Genomic DNA, 17,694 nt, shown 5'->3' with positions numbered 1-17,694 from the left:
TTTTTATTCAAAAATATCTTAATTGTTTGTCCTTCAATCTGTTTGGCCTGAACCGGTGCGAATACAGGGTGAACGGTCCATCGACTTTGATCGATTTTGAATGTTAAATTAAAATGGCAATTACATGGCTGAGCGAACAGTGTATGAAATGAGAAGAATGTTTGTCAAAAGGCGATTCCACTGACTTATGTTTTTTTTTCCAATTTTTTCAATACTATCAACGGAATGACAAGGTACCTGTGAAAGCGGATTGGAGTCGAGATTAAAAAACAAACGTGATTCGTTCATGCAGTTACTTCGATCGATCGCCTAATTTATTGAGTTTTATGCATGGAAAACAAGTTAATTGTGCTTTCAAATCTCGAGTGGTCTCTGCAGTTTGGTCACAAACCATTTCCTTCCGGTCAAATTGATCAAATGAGTTGTTAACAACGCACGCCAGGGTTCATTATTGGGCATCAATTGAGATCATCATCATTATAAAAAGCCGTGTTACTTCAAGAGGACAAACCACACTGAGTGCAGTCCAGCAAAGAACTTTCCAAGTGTGAACCTGAAACGAAAGTCAGAAAAGGTGAGATATATCCTTGACAGTTTTGTTTTTCCAATGAGTTAAAATTGTTAGCTTTCATTGCTTTAATTTGACGTTGCTAGATTCAATAGGACCGAAAACAGTTTTTTTTTTCGCTTTGTCATCATTTGCTAAACAAACACGAAAAAATTTGAGATTCAGTAATTGAAATTACCTCAGGGGCTCGATGTTCTTTTTTCTTACATTTCGAATAAAGCCTTTACGTCATGTTAAGAGAAAGCACTCTATGGAAAACCTTTATGATATCGTCAGTGGACATGCTTTTTAACCTGCACAAGTAAGTGAGCAAGTAGATATAGGCAATATGACATGTAAATTATTTTGAGCCCTAAGTTTCACGTGAAGTACAGTGTTTCTCTGTATGGACAAAACAAGGCCGGTAAATAACAGACTTATTCTCTACCTTAAGTAGCTATCAATATCGGCAACATCGTCCACACGCTGGCAGATGAGACGAACGTGAAATACATCGCGTTCATCACCAAATTTTCAAAGCTAACACGACTGATTAAAAAAAATAATATTTTGAACTTGCGACTAATGGAAAGGGTTATTAAAACATTTTTTTACAAAAACGAAGGATCTCAAGATGCGTGTTGCAGCTGCTTTCATCTTGCTCATTTCCCTGGCGGTGGCGTTCAAATTGGAGAAGGAGCTTCCTGTGTTTGAAGATGACCCAGACGAGCAATATGAACCAGCTGAGCAAGATGAACCAGATGAACAAGATGAACAAGATGAACCACATGAACTATATGAACCAGCTGAACAAGATGAACCAGATGAACAAGATGAACCAGCTGAACAAGATGAACCAGATGAACTATATGAACTAGATGAACCAGTGGAGCAAAAAGAAGATGAAGATGGTAATGAGGTAATAGAGCAGCTTACGCTCCACTGTCGAGACAAACATGTCTTTGCTAAGCTTCCTAGTTGGTTCAGTAAATTCTTGCGATTCGGTCCAACCCTGTAATAGATAAAACATGCCATTCTGTATTATCCAGTCAGGAACGAAGTCAGACCCATCTGTGTGTTGCCTGAGACACAGCTCAGTATTAGGAACATTTTCCCGCGCTTATCTCAATTAGCATATCTGCCCCACGCTTGGCCCGTGATACCGTAAAACGCCGCATATAAGCCCCTCAGGTTAAAGGTGGCATCTCCCAGAAAAAAAACATTACTTCCGATTATACCCCCCCCCCCAGATAAAAGCCCCTTTTTTTCCTTTAAAATGAAAGAATTCGATTTATTGTAATGCTTTAAAGCTTAATTAAAAACCATTATATGAAAAAAACATATTTCGATAAACACTGCTGTAGCTCTAGTTTTGAAATGGTCTTTTATTCCGCTTAGAAGCCCCCCCCCCCCCCCTCAACGCCCTCCCGCCCCCAATATAAGCCGCAGTTTATGGTATGTATTTGCTCGAGTTCTTATTGCCTCAGTTAATAAAAGTACCAAAATCAGCGATTTTTCCTATCCTATTCATGACATGACCAAAAGTTAGATACTCCCAGTTTACGACCGTTGCGGCTGGCGCAGGTGCCCTTAGCATAATTTATGAAGGGCTTTTGTTGATGCTCTTATCGATAATGATGAAAAAGAAGCTTCTTCTATAAAACATACCCAATTCAAGACTACAGTGCTAAAACCATACCCTAGTGGCCAAAAATCGATACTCTATTTATGACCAAAACGGCTGAAAAACCACACCCTTTGGGGCCGCACATACCTATATGGCCCATACAAGGGAGTACCCCCTTATCACTTACTTAATTAGGCGTAATTCATGAGTAGTTTAGTAGAGGCTGAACACGAAGAACACTGCTTTGCATGGCATAGTTTTGGTAAACAGGTGACTTGCCTTCTTCACATAACCTCCTGTGTGATCGATGTGTCTTTCCTTTTTAACTACTTTCCGTTAGGTTGAGAGCCTGTATGGTAGAATCTTCCCTCAAAATTATTGCTGCACCCATATCTGCTTTGTTACGCCTCCGGAATGCTACGGACGCCGTCAGTTGGTACGTGATGTGATTTTGTTCATACTCAAGATTGTTATGAGATTACGTTCCTGGTATGGCCTGCCTTAACTTTGCATTTTCATGCAAGAACATCGCGACAGTTTTCCCCAGAGCCTTTATTCTAAGGCGACTGGGCGACTGTCCAAGATAGGCTTCAGAAACACATCACCTCTTAGATATACCTGCAAGTAGGAGTACCGCTGGTCTTGGGGGGATGCTTGCATCCTTGTGTTGCCTGCCATTCCCGCCCCCACCCTCCCCCCAACTCCCCCACACCCCCACTCCTCCTTCCCCCGCACTTGTCCAGCCTTTTTCTAACTGAACAGTAAGACTGAAGCGTCTAGCCCAAGAACACAGCGCATGAACCAGATCTCCACTGTACGGCTATAGACACACGCACAAACCACTGAAGCCAAATAATTGAAATAATTAAATTACAAGAAAGCTGACTTATGCCCATATATTTTTCATCTTTTACAGTATGGAAGGCAAGATTTCGCGTGAGGTTACCGATGCGGTTCCACAGACAATTAACTAGCAGCAGGCATAAGCTAGTATTCTAGTTTCAGTAAAACGTGTAACTGTAAACTGAGCATAAATAAACTAGTGAGTACAAGTTTAAAAAATACTAAATTCTGTGTCGTAACTTCTTCTTTTTCTTCGACGAATAGTGTGGTAATGTCTTTGTAAAGATAACACAAAGACAACACTCTGCAAACTTTTTGTGTCTGTGTGTGTTTCCCGTTCAGAACGTTATTCTTCGCTGTTATTGAATATTCGCAGTTTGTTTCATTTCGAAAGAGTTTCTCCATTCAGATGTTTCTAAATCGTAGTTTTCGTTACAGACGACTTTACCGCTGGATCTTGAGTTAGGCGCACAAATATATAACGAGACCAAACTGACATATGAAGCACTTATGAAGCATTTTTTTCGTCTTTTTGGTCACAGCCGTCACATATGGTATAGTTTTCAAAACATTTCTAAGTTTTACACATTGTGGGGCATTGTTCCCACTGGTTTGCCTGTGGTTTGAAAAGACGATTCAAATAGTCAGCGGAGGATTGATAAATTCAAAATGGCGCAGCACGACGCCTTGCTCGAGTGACCCCGAAGAGTTTAAGACGAAATCCGATAGACAATCGAGCAATTTCAGTTTTTAGTGGACAAAAATCTGGGTACCAGAATAATTTTCAGTATTTTACAGTCCTTTTTACATTTCTTAAAGCTGAAGATATAAAATAGTCGCCTGAAATAACACCGAAATCAAATTCCCATGGGAGTGATAGAAAATAAATTTCAAAGTTCAGAGAAATTGGGCAAACACAGGTAAAATTTCATCATCAGTTTCATCTCACCAGTACTTTCAAGTGTTTCATACAAAGTTCAACTGAACATTTGTTTTCGACGTTTGTTGTTGCTAGAAATGAGTTTTTTTGAGAACATATTTAAAACAGTCGTACAGAAGTTTGCAATACGATGTAAATAATCTTGGTACTAGGTTTTTGTTCACTTGTTACTAGAACTTCTGGTGGATTCCCTCTTAAATAGCACTTGAGGCAGCAGCCACAGTGGGTTGGAAACTATCCATACCAGATAGGGCTGAGATATCCCGACCGAGAAAAATAGAAATTAACCCCGCAGGTGCTAAGAACGTCCGTGGAAAATAGTGTTATTATAACTCCTTTTTGCAAATTCAAAATTCATAATATTGATGGTTGGGTGAAACAATGAACGGAAATAACAAAAAAGGTTGCAGCTCGTTTTAGCAGACTATTAAATGTTCAGGGGTCAAGAATCAGTGATAAAAGGTTCTTTGGTAAGGTAATTAACATTTTCTTGTAGAAAATATGAAACAATTTTGCAGATTTTGGAGCAACTTTTTGATTTTTGGGGCAACTGTTGAGCAACTTTTTGAAAAAATTTGGAGCATCTCAGGGGCGGCTCTATACGGGTGTCTGGAAAACCCGAATAGCGAATAGCGAATAGTCGCGAATAGCGAATAGTCCCCAATAGCGAAAAGCGAAAAGCGAATAGTACTAATAGTGCGAATAGTAGCGAACAGTTGCGAATAGTGGCAAATGGGGTGGGGATAGCGACGAATGACTGAAATTTTGGTACCCAGTGCCTCGCAATTAACCTCGCAGCAACGTGGGATTTGATTTTCCCGCTAAAAAGCGTAGACGCTTAACAGGACAAAAGGTGTTTCTGAACGTAATTTCTTCTGTTTTCACCGCTGCAAAAGCGTAAATACGTCTTTATTAGGCTATCCTTGTGTTTTCTGTTTTCTTGATGTCAGTGATAGACAACCCTAGACTGAGTCCTGGGAAGAAAAGGTAATATAAATTCACTGAAATTCTGTTGCTTATTTGGATAATTAACGGAAGATATAGCTTAGGCGTTCTTGTTCACGGGAAGTTTTATAACCAGTTATCAGATCAGCTCGTTTGTGTCTTTTCAGTTGATAAACTAATCACAGACCACTTGTCTCACATTTGTACTTTATTGTTTTTTTTTTGTTTTGTTTTGTTTTTTTCACAGATCGTGCTTTGTCGAATCTATTAGCGTCCGCAGAGAAACGCTATTGCTCCCTGTGATAAATTTCAACGGATCCAGATCAGTGCTGAACCAAAGTGGTGACTATTGACGACTATTCCTCACCATTCGCACTATTTGGGACTATTCGTACTATTCGCTATCCGCTATTCGGGTTTTCCAGACACCCGCCCTATACACGTTTTCAGATCCTTATTAATTTGGTAGTAATATATAATTTCGTCCTTGTATTTCAACCACCGGTGATCTCGTAAGACCTTATTTGTTTTTTTTATTATTATTATTATTATTTATTTATTTTTTACTTGAGGATGTACAAAATCGTCCTGTTTCATGCATTTAAATTCCTAAGAACCTTGTATACGTTATTTGTAGCGAAGAGGTTTAGGGTACTCCCTTACATGGGCTATATAAGTATGTGCTGTTCCAAGATAGACTTTCTAAAAGTTCTTTCCAATAATTCATCCCTGGCCTGTTGGTCTCGCCGTTGGAAAGGACTTTTCCCACTTGCAGCGCGCCAAATTTTACCGGTGGATCTTTCCACCGGTGACGTAAATACACATTAACCAATGAACAAACAAGTACTGACTATACGTCATGACTTCGCGCGCGATCAACGACACAACTCGCAGAGCAAATGTTTGCTGAGTTCAAGTACCACAAAAATCTTTTTCATTCAGCTTTTGTCCTCGGATATGCTTAAGGATATGACGTTCATGGAAGCAATTGAATATGGTCTATCCAACTTAATTTCAAGTCTTTGAAAGAAGGACAGGGAAAAGCAGTGGAAGGCTATTCAGGCAGGTCTGAAATAGGGTACTGATTTAAGGGTTAGGTCTGTAAATAGGGTAGGAAAAATCGCAGATTTTCGATTGAAATAGGGTAAGGGTTTGGGGAAGCGGGCCGCACACCCCCACCAAGTTTTTCTCCCGGGAAAATAACCCAGACCGGCTTTTCTCTAAGCTGAGCTCTTTTTCGTCCATCTCAGTCAAACAAAAACTGATGAAAATTATTCATCGTGGGCATTCTTGCTACACCGTTTCCGTGGTAGGCGTGAATAGGTTTTGGGCAATTATGAAACTTATCAAAATCAACATCTCGTGAAAGACCGCGATATAACTGACGATTCCATTGACAGGGAACAACGTAAAACAGATCTTCATGGTGTTCTGCGTCCAACAGTACAAAGAAATCTTGCTGAGCTCGAGTCCCTTGAAATTGATATTTTTCTGCGTATTTTTTTACCTCGTTGTACAACAGGATACTATAGTAACGCTCTGATCTTCGCATGTTATCGAGGTGAATCATGGTGAGACCTCTGCTATATCCCGTCCTGCCATTGGGGGGTGGATCACCTATCTTTGTTCCCGGATGCTCCTCTCTGTATTTTTCAAAGTCCCTTCTGTAAACCGGCTCTTGCACCAAAGCTAAACCAAAGAGAGTTGTGTTTCTAAAGTTGTCGAAATGATCAAATAGCTGCTTGATGTCAGTGTAAAAAAAGAAGTCTACATCTAACAAAATGACCCTGGACACATCTTCAGGAAGAATAAGATTCATGAAAATGGGAAGATAGAAAAGAGCTTCTCTCCTATTATTGCGACCGCCAACTTCAATAGCGTCCTGAAAAATAAAGATAAAAACAAACAAACCAAACTGGCATTCAGAAATTAAAGAAACCGAAGTCAAATAGGACAAATAACGTAAACGGGCGACTGGAACAGAGCAGCTAAAATTGAAGTTGTTTCTCCCCTGTTTCTGACCACAACAAAATTAACGCAAAATTTAGGCAATAATTGCTAATTCTGTATTCCGATTCGCGTAAATATGATAAAATCTTGAAAGAAAAACTCCGTCAGAGTTTGCACACATGGTCAGAGATGGGGCGACATGGCTGATCATGTCAATTTTGATCAAACATGTGCACATATGTCCAAGCATATGCTTTTAGTTTTTGTGAACGTTTAAGCTTTAGATAAAGTCACAAACAGAAATCAAATCCCTTCCTTTTCCGATCCGCACCCGCAACGTACGGAGATTTATAAAGCCAGTCTCATACCCAGGCTTCTTCGTTTGATAGAATTTTGAGCGTTTAAAACTCATACATTAACTATCCGAAAACGATCGCCGGAGTCGTGTGGACGTAGAAAAATCGCACGCGTTCACAAACGTCAAGGGGTATGTGTGTGGACATATGGCTTTACAATTAAAGAGAGCAAGAAAATCTATGATGTTTTGCAGTGAATTCAATACTCCATGAATACCCAACGTACACACAATTGATTCTAATATCCGAGATGTAAAGGTGCATATCTAGGTGTTATAAAGATCAATGACTACTATACAATGAAAATAATAACTCATCGTCTCACATAAAGTTTACTCACCTGAATCACGTTTATAGATGGTAAAACTATTTCTAACACTTCATCAACATCGTAGAATTTAACACTGAAGCCATTTACGCAATTAGCAGCTAGTACTTCAAGAATTTTCGACGACTGGCTTTTACCAAAAGAATTAGCAAAGATGTGAACTGTGAGACCAATACTGGAGTGTTTACAAATGGATGCTATGCAGTGTTTGAATCTATAAGCGTAAAGATATCCATTGTTGGCCGCTTTCAGCTGCATGACAAAGGCGATGTTATTGACTTTCAGTTCTCTCTCAAGTCTTGCTTGGTCGACAAAAACTGGCCCCGCGGCAAAATATAAAAACCCCGCAAGAAAAGTCATACTCAACACTGAAATGTACGACCGACTTCGCTTTCTTTTCCAACTGTAAGCTACCCTCATCAGAGCCACAAAAAAATCCATTTGGATCGTCAATAGTCACTCTGTATGAGCAATCGATTCTTGCATAAAAAAACTATAGATTTTTTTCATTTTGCATCTAATTATGATAGATACGGATTATCGACCAAGCGTGGGGTTTTTTTGTTTTGTTTTCTTCGTCTTTCTATGTAAACAATATTTTGCCTCGACATTGGCTCTAAGACCATAATGACATACTCATCAAAAGGGCTCATGTCGTTGACAAATGATTATTGTTATAATTTGTTCATCTCAATCGTGTAAAAGACCACATTAAATGGTAACGAAACAAAGTTACCCATGAATGAATGTTACCGGAGGTCCCTAAATACGCAACAAGCTTTGTTCAATAAACGAATTATTATATGGCATAAAGAACACAATTTTCCCGCTGAAAACAGCGGTTAATCTCGAGCGCCAATCGCAGCACAGGTAACAATCTTTCACCAACCTTTTTTCACTCTTTTAGAGTAGGTTGTTATTTTGCTTATGATCAAAATGTGACCCTACAATACTATTAACTTGGTCGGCAATTAATAAACTTTCGACGAAGGATTTCAGTTTCAACTCGGCCCTCAATATCAAAGAGATCGATCCAAATTCAACGCAATCACTGATTGAGTTTCAATCCATTGAAACATAGTTGAGAATAGACCTCTTTAGCTTGGGCAGTTTGTTTTCCCATTACAGACCATGTCATATTCTCTAGAGAATTATTCTTTTATCCATCTAAAAATTATTCATTCATATACACATTACTGTTTGAAAATTTAAAAGGAAGAATTCTCAAGAGTATCACTCATATGGTCTGAAATGGGGCAACAAACCGCTCAAGGTATATTGGTTCACATATTACCTGTAGTTGACAAATGCCGTTGTTTTGTTTCGTTATTCTTTTGTGTTTATTGTTGTTCAGTGCTGTTGTTGTTGTTGTTGTTGTTGTTGTTGTTGTAGTTTTGTTTCGTTTTCTTTTTTAACCTGATAGCTAAGATCTGATGAATTGAACTTTCTTTTTTGCTCATCAGGCAGCTGAACAATTGTCAAAAATTTATTTTACAGTAACTGTCTAATTTCTCGCCCGCTGATTGGCTCATTTTTATCATCAATAAGAGTATAGACGGATAAAATTTTAATTTATGCAAGCTTTCAAGTTCAACTTTCAGCTGTCAAACTGTCAACTTTTTAACCATGAGTTTTTATGGACTTTTTTAAGCAGCCAATCAAAGAGCGAGAAAAGCTATTGACAATGTTCGCGTCATTTTGAATAAAGTTCACGTATCTTTGTTTACGGCAAGTTTACGCGTCTTTTCCACTCATTCATTAACGGCAATTGACCAGTTTGGGGTCTTGATATTGTAAAAAACAAATTGACATCATTTTTTTATGCGTCTGTCTTCTTATTGATGATAAATTTCGTCATGACATTGTCAAAGTTTACTGCGGAACCACTCGCCTGCGGCTCGTGGTTCCACAGCCACTTTGACAATGTTATGACGTAATTTATCATCAATAAGAGGACAGACGCATAAAAAACTGACGTCAATTTGTTAAACTGATAACACAGCGCATCAAGATGAAGATTTTCTCGTAAGCTATTTCAAACTGTTATGGGTACAATAAGGTAAGTTCTACAAAGAAGGCTATTCAAATTTCATATCGTGAAAACATTAAAGTCTTATTCATTTACTTCCTCCAATGTAAAGCTATCCTAAGAGGTACCATAAAATCGACAACTGTGAAAAAATTGAAACAGAACAGGTTAAATTGAATTAATCCGCCATTTCTCCCCACCCCCCCCCCAAAAAAAATGGATGACTAATATCGCCTGCATTGTCACCTTAGGGCTCCCTCCGTTCCCCCCCCCCCTCCTCTCCCTCCCCCCGCCACCGCCTCTCTCCACCCACACTGCAGCTCTTCTTTAAAACAAAATGCATTTTTACCGGTCCTAATAAGAATGCGTACATACGTTTACCATTTTGTGCAGGTCTGCCGACCAAAGTGCAAAGGCAACTATTTTTAATGAAAAAAATTTCGTTTTAGAGGATTTGAGTAGAAAACAAAACTTTCGATTATTGGTTTCACAAGTTTTATGCAAGGGGAATAGAAATTATTCCTTGGCCTGTACGGAGATTTTGGGCTTCTATCTATGCGCTTCCAGATGTAGGCGGTGTGTATTGTGTTGTATATCCTGATTGGTACGCTAATAGCACGGTACTTTAATTGCAAGGCAATTGCTCGATTTCTAATAACTGGCTGCTGGCGTGTAATACAGAAACTGAAGATAATTTACAAAGAACTTTTGTTTTATTAGTGACTTTTCTGGACCATTTATTTATTTAAATGTACATAATAGTAAGGTGAATTTTTTAAACCTGAGCTTTTTGTCTTTCCGTTTTACTAAGCAACTGTGAACTAACAAGTAGGAATGTTGATTCATCAAAATTGACAAACTCACTAAATTGTCAAAAGTGCGGAAACACAACTCTAAAATATTTTCCGAAATTTGAAATTTTTACAACTTTTGTAGTGAAATTTTTACCTTCCTTCCATCAAAATTCTGCTTCATTTTGTTCTTTTAATCACAAAGTTTTATTCCGCAGGCATGCGTATGGTAATTCTCCTTGCAGAGTTTAGCAAAGGTTTCTTGAGGCAGTTTGGTTTCCTAGCAACAACTAAGAACAACAACACACTTTTCCACAAAATCTGTTTATTTGCAAAGTGCAATAACGACTGATTCTATTCCATCCGGTGGATCTTTACCAAGATTGATGTGAGTTTTTTTCTTTTAAATTCCTTGTTGAGATTGCTTTGTAATTATCAGCCGAGTTATTCAAAGCCCCATTAAGGTAACCCAGGATAAGCGAAATTTTGATTTGAGTTTTGTAACCTTGCGGTGAGGGTCATCTGTTTATTTTGTCTTGCCTTCAGTTCTGAATTTGAATAATCTCAAACTACACAAGAAATATGCAGTGAAAAGCATTTTTGCACAAGAATTATGAGATTAATATTTTGGTTAACTCTTGATTCTTGGTAAGCGTTAACCGGATTTCGAACAACGCGAACTAACGCGGTCCAAAATGCAAAATCCCTTTAAATGCGCGAAGTTCAACGGCGAGTTGTTCTTATTTGTAGCTTCGTCGATACAAACTATATTCTAGTGTCGCTTGAGGGGATGCGAGCGGTGAAAAAGATGTCAGCAAAAATTTATTTGGTCCTTAACCACTTATATTTTTAACCGTTTGTCTGCAGCTGTTCTGACGGCATGGATATCAAAGCCGAAACAGAACGTTGGAGTAAAACCTTTTGGCCATTTCTTTTCTTGTTTAGGTTTATTTCAGATACTCAGTTAAACTCCTGCGCTGAAGGTTAATACTTCAACAAAAATCCTATGGCTAGTTTGTTCTTGTAAGAACTGTACCTTGTTCGTTATATACAGCATTTGGCATGTTGAGTCAGTTCTCTCAAAAGAAGTCTCGTTCCCAGAGCCCGCACGTTTTCGATTAGCGGTCACCGAACCTGCAACGCTCTGAATGAAATCATAAACCACCGAACCCGGCCAGACAGTCCAGGCTTTAATCAGCCCTAAAAAGATAACACTAACTGAAATGACATTTTTTTGCAATTTCTTCGAGTGCCACCCTAAAAGATCCGTTGAAGGCTAAAAATAGTACGTGCTATTCACCTGTGAGCCAGCCAGTCAGAATGCGCGAAAGCACTATTCACTTGTGAAATGTATACTTATTCAAATTAAACTACTGTAGAAAACTCAATGAATTGCCGTCACGTAAAACCCGATGCCAGAATTTAGTGTTCAATAAATACACAAACAGTGTGGCATCAGTACGAATCATGTCTCACTTATCTCACGGCAAAATGTTGATTGCAATTACAAAACTACGCAGTACTACAGTCATTTTTGCCTTGTTTGAAAAGAATGTCGTACTTTTAATTCGTTGTCTAGGAATGGGATGCCGAGCTCATCGAATCTTCTGTCCACGCCTGGTCAACATCCTTCTCCTTGGAGTTGCCATAACAACACTGCATATCACGTGGAGATTATATTATTTGGGTACGAACGTGAAACCCATATGTGGAGTTAAAGAAACTATCATAAGGGATTTCCACAAACAGTGGTGTAGAATGCATAGATGGCGCGTAGACTGGGAAATAATGGCCAAGCCTTGCGAGGGTCAAGTAGCCTGGAACCAAAGACAAGTTAACTCGGACAGGAGGACTGATGCGAGGAGAAGTTTTATTAAAGGTTGGGAGATACTGCCAGCAGGTAAGTAAAGAGAATGAAATATCTCATACCTGCTCTGCAGCCTAAAAATAGACCGGGCTGTAAAAATGCTGCGACATAGGCTTACTATGAGAGTTGCATGCTCCTAGTGATGGGTTCCTGATGCTGGACAAGTCTGCCAATAGCTGCAACCAGCTAACCTATAGCTAACAACTCAAAATATGCATTGCTGTCGGAATATATTTTAAAACACGTATCTACAATTTATTTATTAGGTCACTTCAGTCGTTTCTATATTCAATCCGTCACAAAAAATGGTCGCATTAAAACCTCCGGTGGAGACGCTTGGCGAATCTACATCAGACAAGGCCCGGCATCACTCGCGCCGCAAGTATGGGACCACAACAATGGAATGTACGAAGTGGCGTTCTTGGTAATGGAGCCTGGTACCTACACTGCTCAGATAACACTGGATTTTACTCTGTGTGATGGTCTGCGAGAACCACCAGTGGATTGGTTCATTAGAGGTCTGGACTCTATAAGATATATTTTTTACTCTCATAACTCGTGTCCCTCTTCACCCAAGAGAATGAAATAACCTAAGAAACGTTAGGGAAGGCGGAGGACAAATGATGGACTTTCTTCATCACATAGTCAGGGGAAATTAACAACTCTACTGGTAGCATCAGGATTGAAAACCGAAATTAAAATCAAAACTTAAACAAGACCAATACTTTACTCGGCTTGGTTTGTGTTGTTAGAGTGTTCCGTGCGAAAATTCATGAAAAGGACGGGGAAGAAAATTGTCGCCTTTCTTCCAAATGAACTCGTTGAGAAACACAACTATGTTTGGGTGGAATACAGGTCATCAGTTAGAATTCGGAACGCTTTTAATACGCCTGGAAATTAACAGATTGTGCTTACTGAATAGGAACAATCCAAGGCAAATATCAGCCTGACGGAATCTTGGGATACATCGGTGATGACTCTATCTTGGAATCTCTTGGAGGGCAATCGACCTTCACTTTCTCAGTACAACAAAATGGAGACCTCATCACTGATGCTTCTTTGACACAATCTTCTCTAGGTACGGCTGCTAAACAGTTAAAGTTGGAATGTTTTGTTGTTGTTTTTTTTTATTTGGTATATAATACAGATGTATTCATTGTTGAAGATGAAAAGGTTAATGGTGAGCAGATTAGTAGATAGACAGAGACATTGAAACACACCTTTGACTAAACTAAACTTTATTTCTTCACCTTATGGTAGATTTTCTGCGAAATATTAAGTTATTTCTGTGTTAACATTAATAATAGGCCAACTTCAACACAGTTTGCACTTTTCAAATTTGCATCTAATGATTCCCATGCAGCGAACACAGCAATGAATTGTGGTGTTTCGTGCAACCTTCTACAGAATGGATTTGGTAGATGGATCAGCGGTGTTTGGCGGCCTTATGCACAGGGTAAGATATTACTTCTCATTTTAACAACAAGCCTTGAAGGACACAAGATAATTTTTTGCAGGCTTCGTCTAGGGCCATAAATGTGGTTAAAGCCGACTCGTTTTAAACAGTTACTGATATTAATATTGATGAGAATCCAGTTAATACATAGTTGAGGTAATCATGAATCAACACAAATAAACACAAATAATTAATTATGTTTCAAGCTACAAGCCTGCAGAATTTAACAAAGTACAGCTCTTTTAAGTTGCAAGGCTTCCTCTCCAACCTTCCCTTCTCCCCTCCCCTCACTTTCACTTTCCTCAATCAGTCTCTACTCCACAACACTCAAACCCCGTCTGACCCATAGACATATCTTTTTTTTCTTTTTTTGCCTTTATTTGTTTAATTACAATTCTTTTTTCAACAGTTAAGTTACAGAAGAATGAATAAAGTTTGGTTTACAGAAGTTTTTAAACAATGACACCATGACATATCTTGTTAGAGTGGTTGTCAATAAATCAATACCTGTCAAAAACTCGTTTCAGAGAATGTTTCCTTTCCTTTTTTAATCAGGTTCCAATTCAACGATAGTTGAAGGGAGGCAAGTTGCACCGGCAGATACACTGTGGATTTATGGTGATTCTGTCTCTCAACGTTTCTTAAAATCACTTCAATCGCGAGGAATATGTAAAAAGCACTTTCAAAAGTGCACAAGCTCTTATATGTGGGTATACGAGGTATGGTTATATGCATATCTGTTAGTACTGTCTTAACTTATCTCTTTTGTCCATAACGAGAAACTTGCAGAAGATTGGACAGCCAATGAGAAGACCAACAGGTTATTTTCAATCAACCAATTTTCGAAACATTTAATTGGTTTATCATTATGGAGCTAAAACATCTCTTAGTATTTTATTATCTCACTTTTCCGTTTAGCTTTCCTCGCTTTTCCTCGATTTTAAGTTGAAGTTTGGATGGGGTGCCAATAGGGTTTTCCTGCACATTCTCTCCTCACCTTCCAGATTTCAAACTTTCCAAAGCTCCACAACTGTTTCTGTAATTCGACAGAAACACGTAGAAAATGAAATAAAGGAATCTTCTCCCAGTCTGAGTGGAAAATGTCTTTGTTAAAACTCTGTCATATTTCTTCATAGCTGTTGTTCTGCTCAATATTTTTCTTTTACTTGCAAAGGGAAAAAGAAACAATTTTGAGCAGACTAAATATCTTTCTTTTCGTTAACTTCTCAGCTGACAAGCGAACAAGAAGCAAAAACAAAGTTTGAGCCAAACGACTTCAACGAGACCATTGTCCTCCAACACATGGCTGACATTCTTGACTCTCCGGATATGACGACCCACAACAGTGTATTTCTCTTCAACCTCGGAGTCCATTTCTCCATATCGCTAAATTTTACAACCTACAGACGCCTCATAGATAATATTGTGAAACTTTTAAAGAGCAAGACTATTGAGAAGAACGGAGACATGGCAATTCCTATTTGGAAAACAACAACGTCCATAGAAAAAGAGAATGTTCATAAAATGTATGCAGAACTTCCTACAAACTTAACTCACTGGAGATTCCATACTCATCAGGTATAATAATGATATAAGGCATCCCATAAAATTAGAATGCAATAGAGTGTTTATCGGTCTGATAGTTCCTCCTTCTAACTTTGATGTTCTTAAAACTAGCGTATTTGCCCTCGAGGCTTCTTCTTGGGCAAATATTTGTTTCGAGAACATCAAATTTCAGCGGGGTAGCTATCAGCCGATAGTTCCTCCACAGAAACACTCTATTGTTTATACGGTGTCCATGCACAGCGTTACTAATGTCTTCATTGTTCACCACGCTAAATGTTTTCCCGCTCTAGTTCAAAAATCATATTAAATTACTTTCAGCTTTTTTAGATGAAAGGCGTGAAATCGCAATGCAAAATTTGAAAAGGAAAACGGCAGACAAAACCCACTGAACGCGGATCAATCAAATATTTATTCATGCGCACAGCCTGAATTTGGGTACAGCGTGAAAACTTTTCACGGACGAGTACTATTCATGCGGGTATTTTTCTCGGACGGACACTATGGGTAGATAGTGTCTCTCCACCGATGAATACTATTGCGTCCGGAAACCAATTAAAACCAATAAGAATCGGAGAAAATTGAGTGGTGAACTATAAGCAGCTTCATACTTTACACTAGAAACAGCAAAGCTGTTGACGGTTCTGTTTACTTTTCATGGAATCACGGAAGAAATCTTTAAAACCAAATACTAACCTTTCCTGTTGCTCCACTCCCTTAGAGACTGGAGTTGTACCATAAGTATGCAGTCAGTGCTATGTGTAAAGCTCGTATCCCTGTGCTGGACGTGTATCCCATGACCGCCTCATATCCTAACGGTACATTAGATCACGTGCATTATAGTGATAATGTACAAAGAGCGGCCGAAGATCAACTCATAACATTCATCTCCGATGAACTAAAGAGAAGAAAGCAGGAAAAAAATTAAGAGCAGCTGGCGAGTGAGCTGCAATGGATTACACATCTGGAAGAAATACATCTCGAAGAAATTCTGTGAAAGTTAATAGAGCAAAGTTACTTACAATAACGTAATCTGTTGAATCACACGTTCTTGAACAAAATGGCTGTGACCATTGCAAGTATGCAATAGGTTTATGACCTATTTTGCCCAGGTTTTTCGTCTGTGATGCCCTTTTGATTTTGTACTTTCATACTATTCTATAAATTTTGGTTGACCTTATTTTGAATAGATAATAAATATCTTATTAACCGAGATTGTCCGGTCTTGACCTTGACCTTGACTCAAAGAGCTGGAAAGATTCACCGTTCATACTAACCAAACTGGGTTATAAGAACATGAGAGCTATAAATACGATGGCCAAGTCCGTAGATTTCCCAAGAAGGTTTCCCTGTTTAACCGAACACGCAACGTTTGTCATGGACACAAACAAAATGCTTCCAAGCCTGTTCCAAAAGAGACTTCCTGTATTCTTCAGAAAAATATTCTTTCCCATCGTTCTCTTTGTTCGCCGAGACTCTATGACCACCACGCAGGACCACACTTTTTATCTCGAGCAGCTGGCTACATCTGTTACAGTTCGTAGTATCATATCATGTATTATAACCCCTCACTTCTTTTATCATTCTTTTCATTCGTTTTCTTTTTATTATTTTATTGACTTTTTTTCCTAACTTTCTATTTTTCTATTTATTGGTAAAAAACAACATTTGTAACTATTGATAGACTGGCCCGGCCAGATTAGCACAAGTATCCGCGGGCCAGTCCAACTGTAATGTGTAAATTAAGAAAAAAAATTATTGATTGATTGATTGATTGATTGATTGATTGTATTACCATAGTCCAGTAAGGTCCCTAAACTCTCTTATCCCACCACCCTTTTTAAGGAAGGGAAGCAAGAGTCCGAGGATTGTATTAACATTTGCAGCATTGAAACGTCATCACTAGTTGTGTATATTCCCCAACTTGTATTCTAATTTGTTAGGATTCCTGCCGCAACTGACAGAATTTCCAGCATGCTGTAAACGAGAGCTTACCTACTTCCGATTGGGCAACCATTTCCCTTTGCTCCCAAACCAGAGCACATGATCGGGAACATAATGAACATCGATGTTAAAAAAGGACAGTTGACACTTGAGGCTAGCCCCAAAAGAAAATGTCAACTGTGAAACATGATTACATGCTTGGGGTGGTTTAAAAACGTCGACTTAAGATTTTGTGATGGAATTCAATACAGGGGTATGACCAGGTAAGTGATATGTTAATTCCACATTGCCCAAAGGCGGATAAAATGTGAACCCACACGAGGATCGACCATAATCGTTACCTAGTCGATTTGCTGTGATGGATTTGATCAACCCCGTCTATTTGTTATTACAATAAACTAAAGCGAAAACCTCTCCCAAAATTACAGCATTCTTATTTTTTCCAAACAATCACTAAGATACTATACAAACGAAACATAACGAACAAACTGCAAACGTAAAACTGGTT

At 38.7% G+C, this 17,694-nt stretch overlaps 3 protein-coding genes across 5 annotated transcripts; 2 read left to right on the top strand and 1 right to left on the bottom strand.

Moving 5' to 3' along the window:
* Positions 1 to 496: 496 nt before the first annotated feature.
* Positions 497 to 3,218, top strand: LOC145500137 (uncharacterized). The gene is made up of 4 exons (XM_081479620.1): positions 497 to 574; positions 1,173 to 1,466; positions 2,515 to 2,610; positions 3,091 to 3,218. The coding sequence occupies exons 2-4, from the start codon at positions 1,182 to 1,184 to the stop codon at positions 3,112 to 3,114; spliced, it is 405 nt and encodes a 134-aa protein (XP_081335746.1). The 5' UTR covers positions 497 to 574; positions 1,173 to 1,181; the 3' UTR covers positions 3,115 to 3,218.
* Positions 3,219 to 6,148: 2,930 nt separating this feature from the next.
* LOC145501607 (xyloside xylosyltransferase 1-like) lies at positions 6,149 to 8,056 on the bottom strand. Its single transcript, XM_081481044.1, has 2 exons — positions 7,549 to 8,056; positions 6,149 to 6,784 (listed from the first exon to the last, which is right to left on the bottom strand). Exons 1-2 carry the CDS (start codon positions 7,975 to 7,977, stop codon positions 6,149 to 6,151), a joined length of 1,065 nt encoding a protein of 354 aa, XP_081337170.1. The 5' UTR covers positions 7,978 to 8,056.
* A 2,525-nt stretch (positions 8,057 to 10,581) lies between these two features.
* On the top strand, positions 10,582 to 17,317 carry LOC145499549 (uncharacterized). Of its 3 annotated transcripts, none has more exons than XM_081479072.1 (8): positions 10,582 to 10,744; positions 11,936 to 12,256; positions 12,490 to 12,741; positions 13,146 to 13,301; positions 13,587 to 13,679; positions 14,235 to 14,398; positions 14,910 to 15,257; positions 15,964 to 16,845. In XM_081479072.1, exons 2-8 carry the CDS (start codon positions 11,938 to 11,940, stop codon positions 16,168 to 16,170), a joined length of 1,539 nt encoding a protein of 512 aa, XP_081335198.1. In that variant the 5' UTR covers positions 10,582 to 10,744; positions 11,936 to 11,937; the 3' UTR covers positions 16,171 to 16,845. The 3 variants fall into 3 exon arrangements, with proteins under 3 accessions (XP_081335198.1, XP_081335197.1, XP_081335196.1); XM_081479071.1 differs by lacking the exon at positions 10,582 to 10,744 and adding an exon at positions 17,186 to 17,317 and having other exon boundaries at positions 11,154 to 12,256; positions 15,964 to 16,060; XM_081479070.1 differs by lacking the exon at positions 10,582 to 10,744 and having other exon boundaries at positions 11,154 to 12,256.
* Positions 17,318 to 17,694: the final 377 nt, after the last annotated feature.

This window comes from Orbicella franksi, chromosome 10, assembly GCF_964199315.1.
Source record: "Orbicella franksi chromosome 10, jaOrbFran1.1, whole genome shotgun sequence".
In the NCBI taxonomy this organism is placed as follows: Eukaryota; Metazoa; Cnidaria; class Anthozoa; order Scleractinia; family Merulinidae; genus Orbicella; species Orbicella franksi.
The sequence above is the reverse complement of the archived record's forward strand: the minus strand, read 5'-3'. Positions and strand labels throughout refer to the sequence as shown.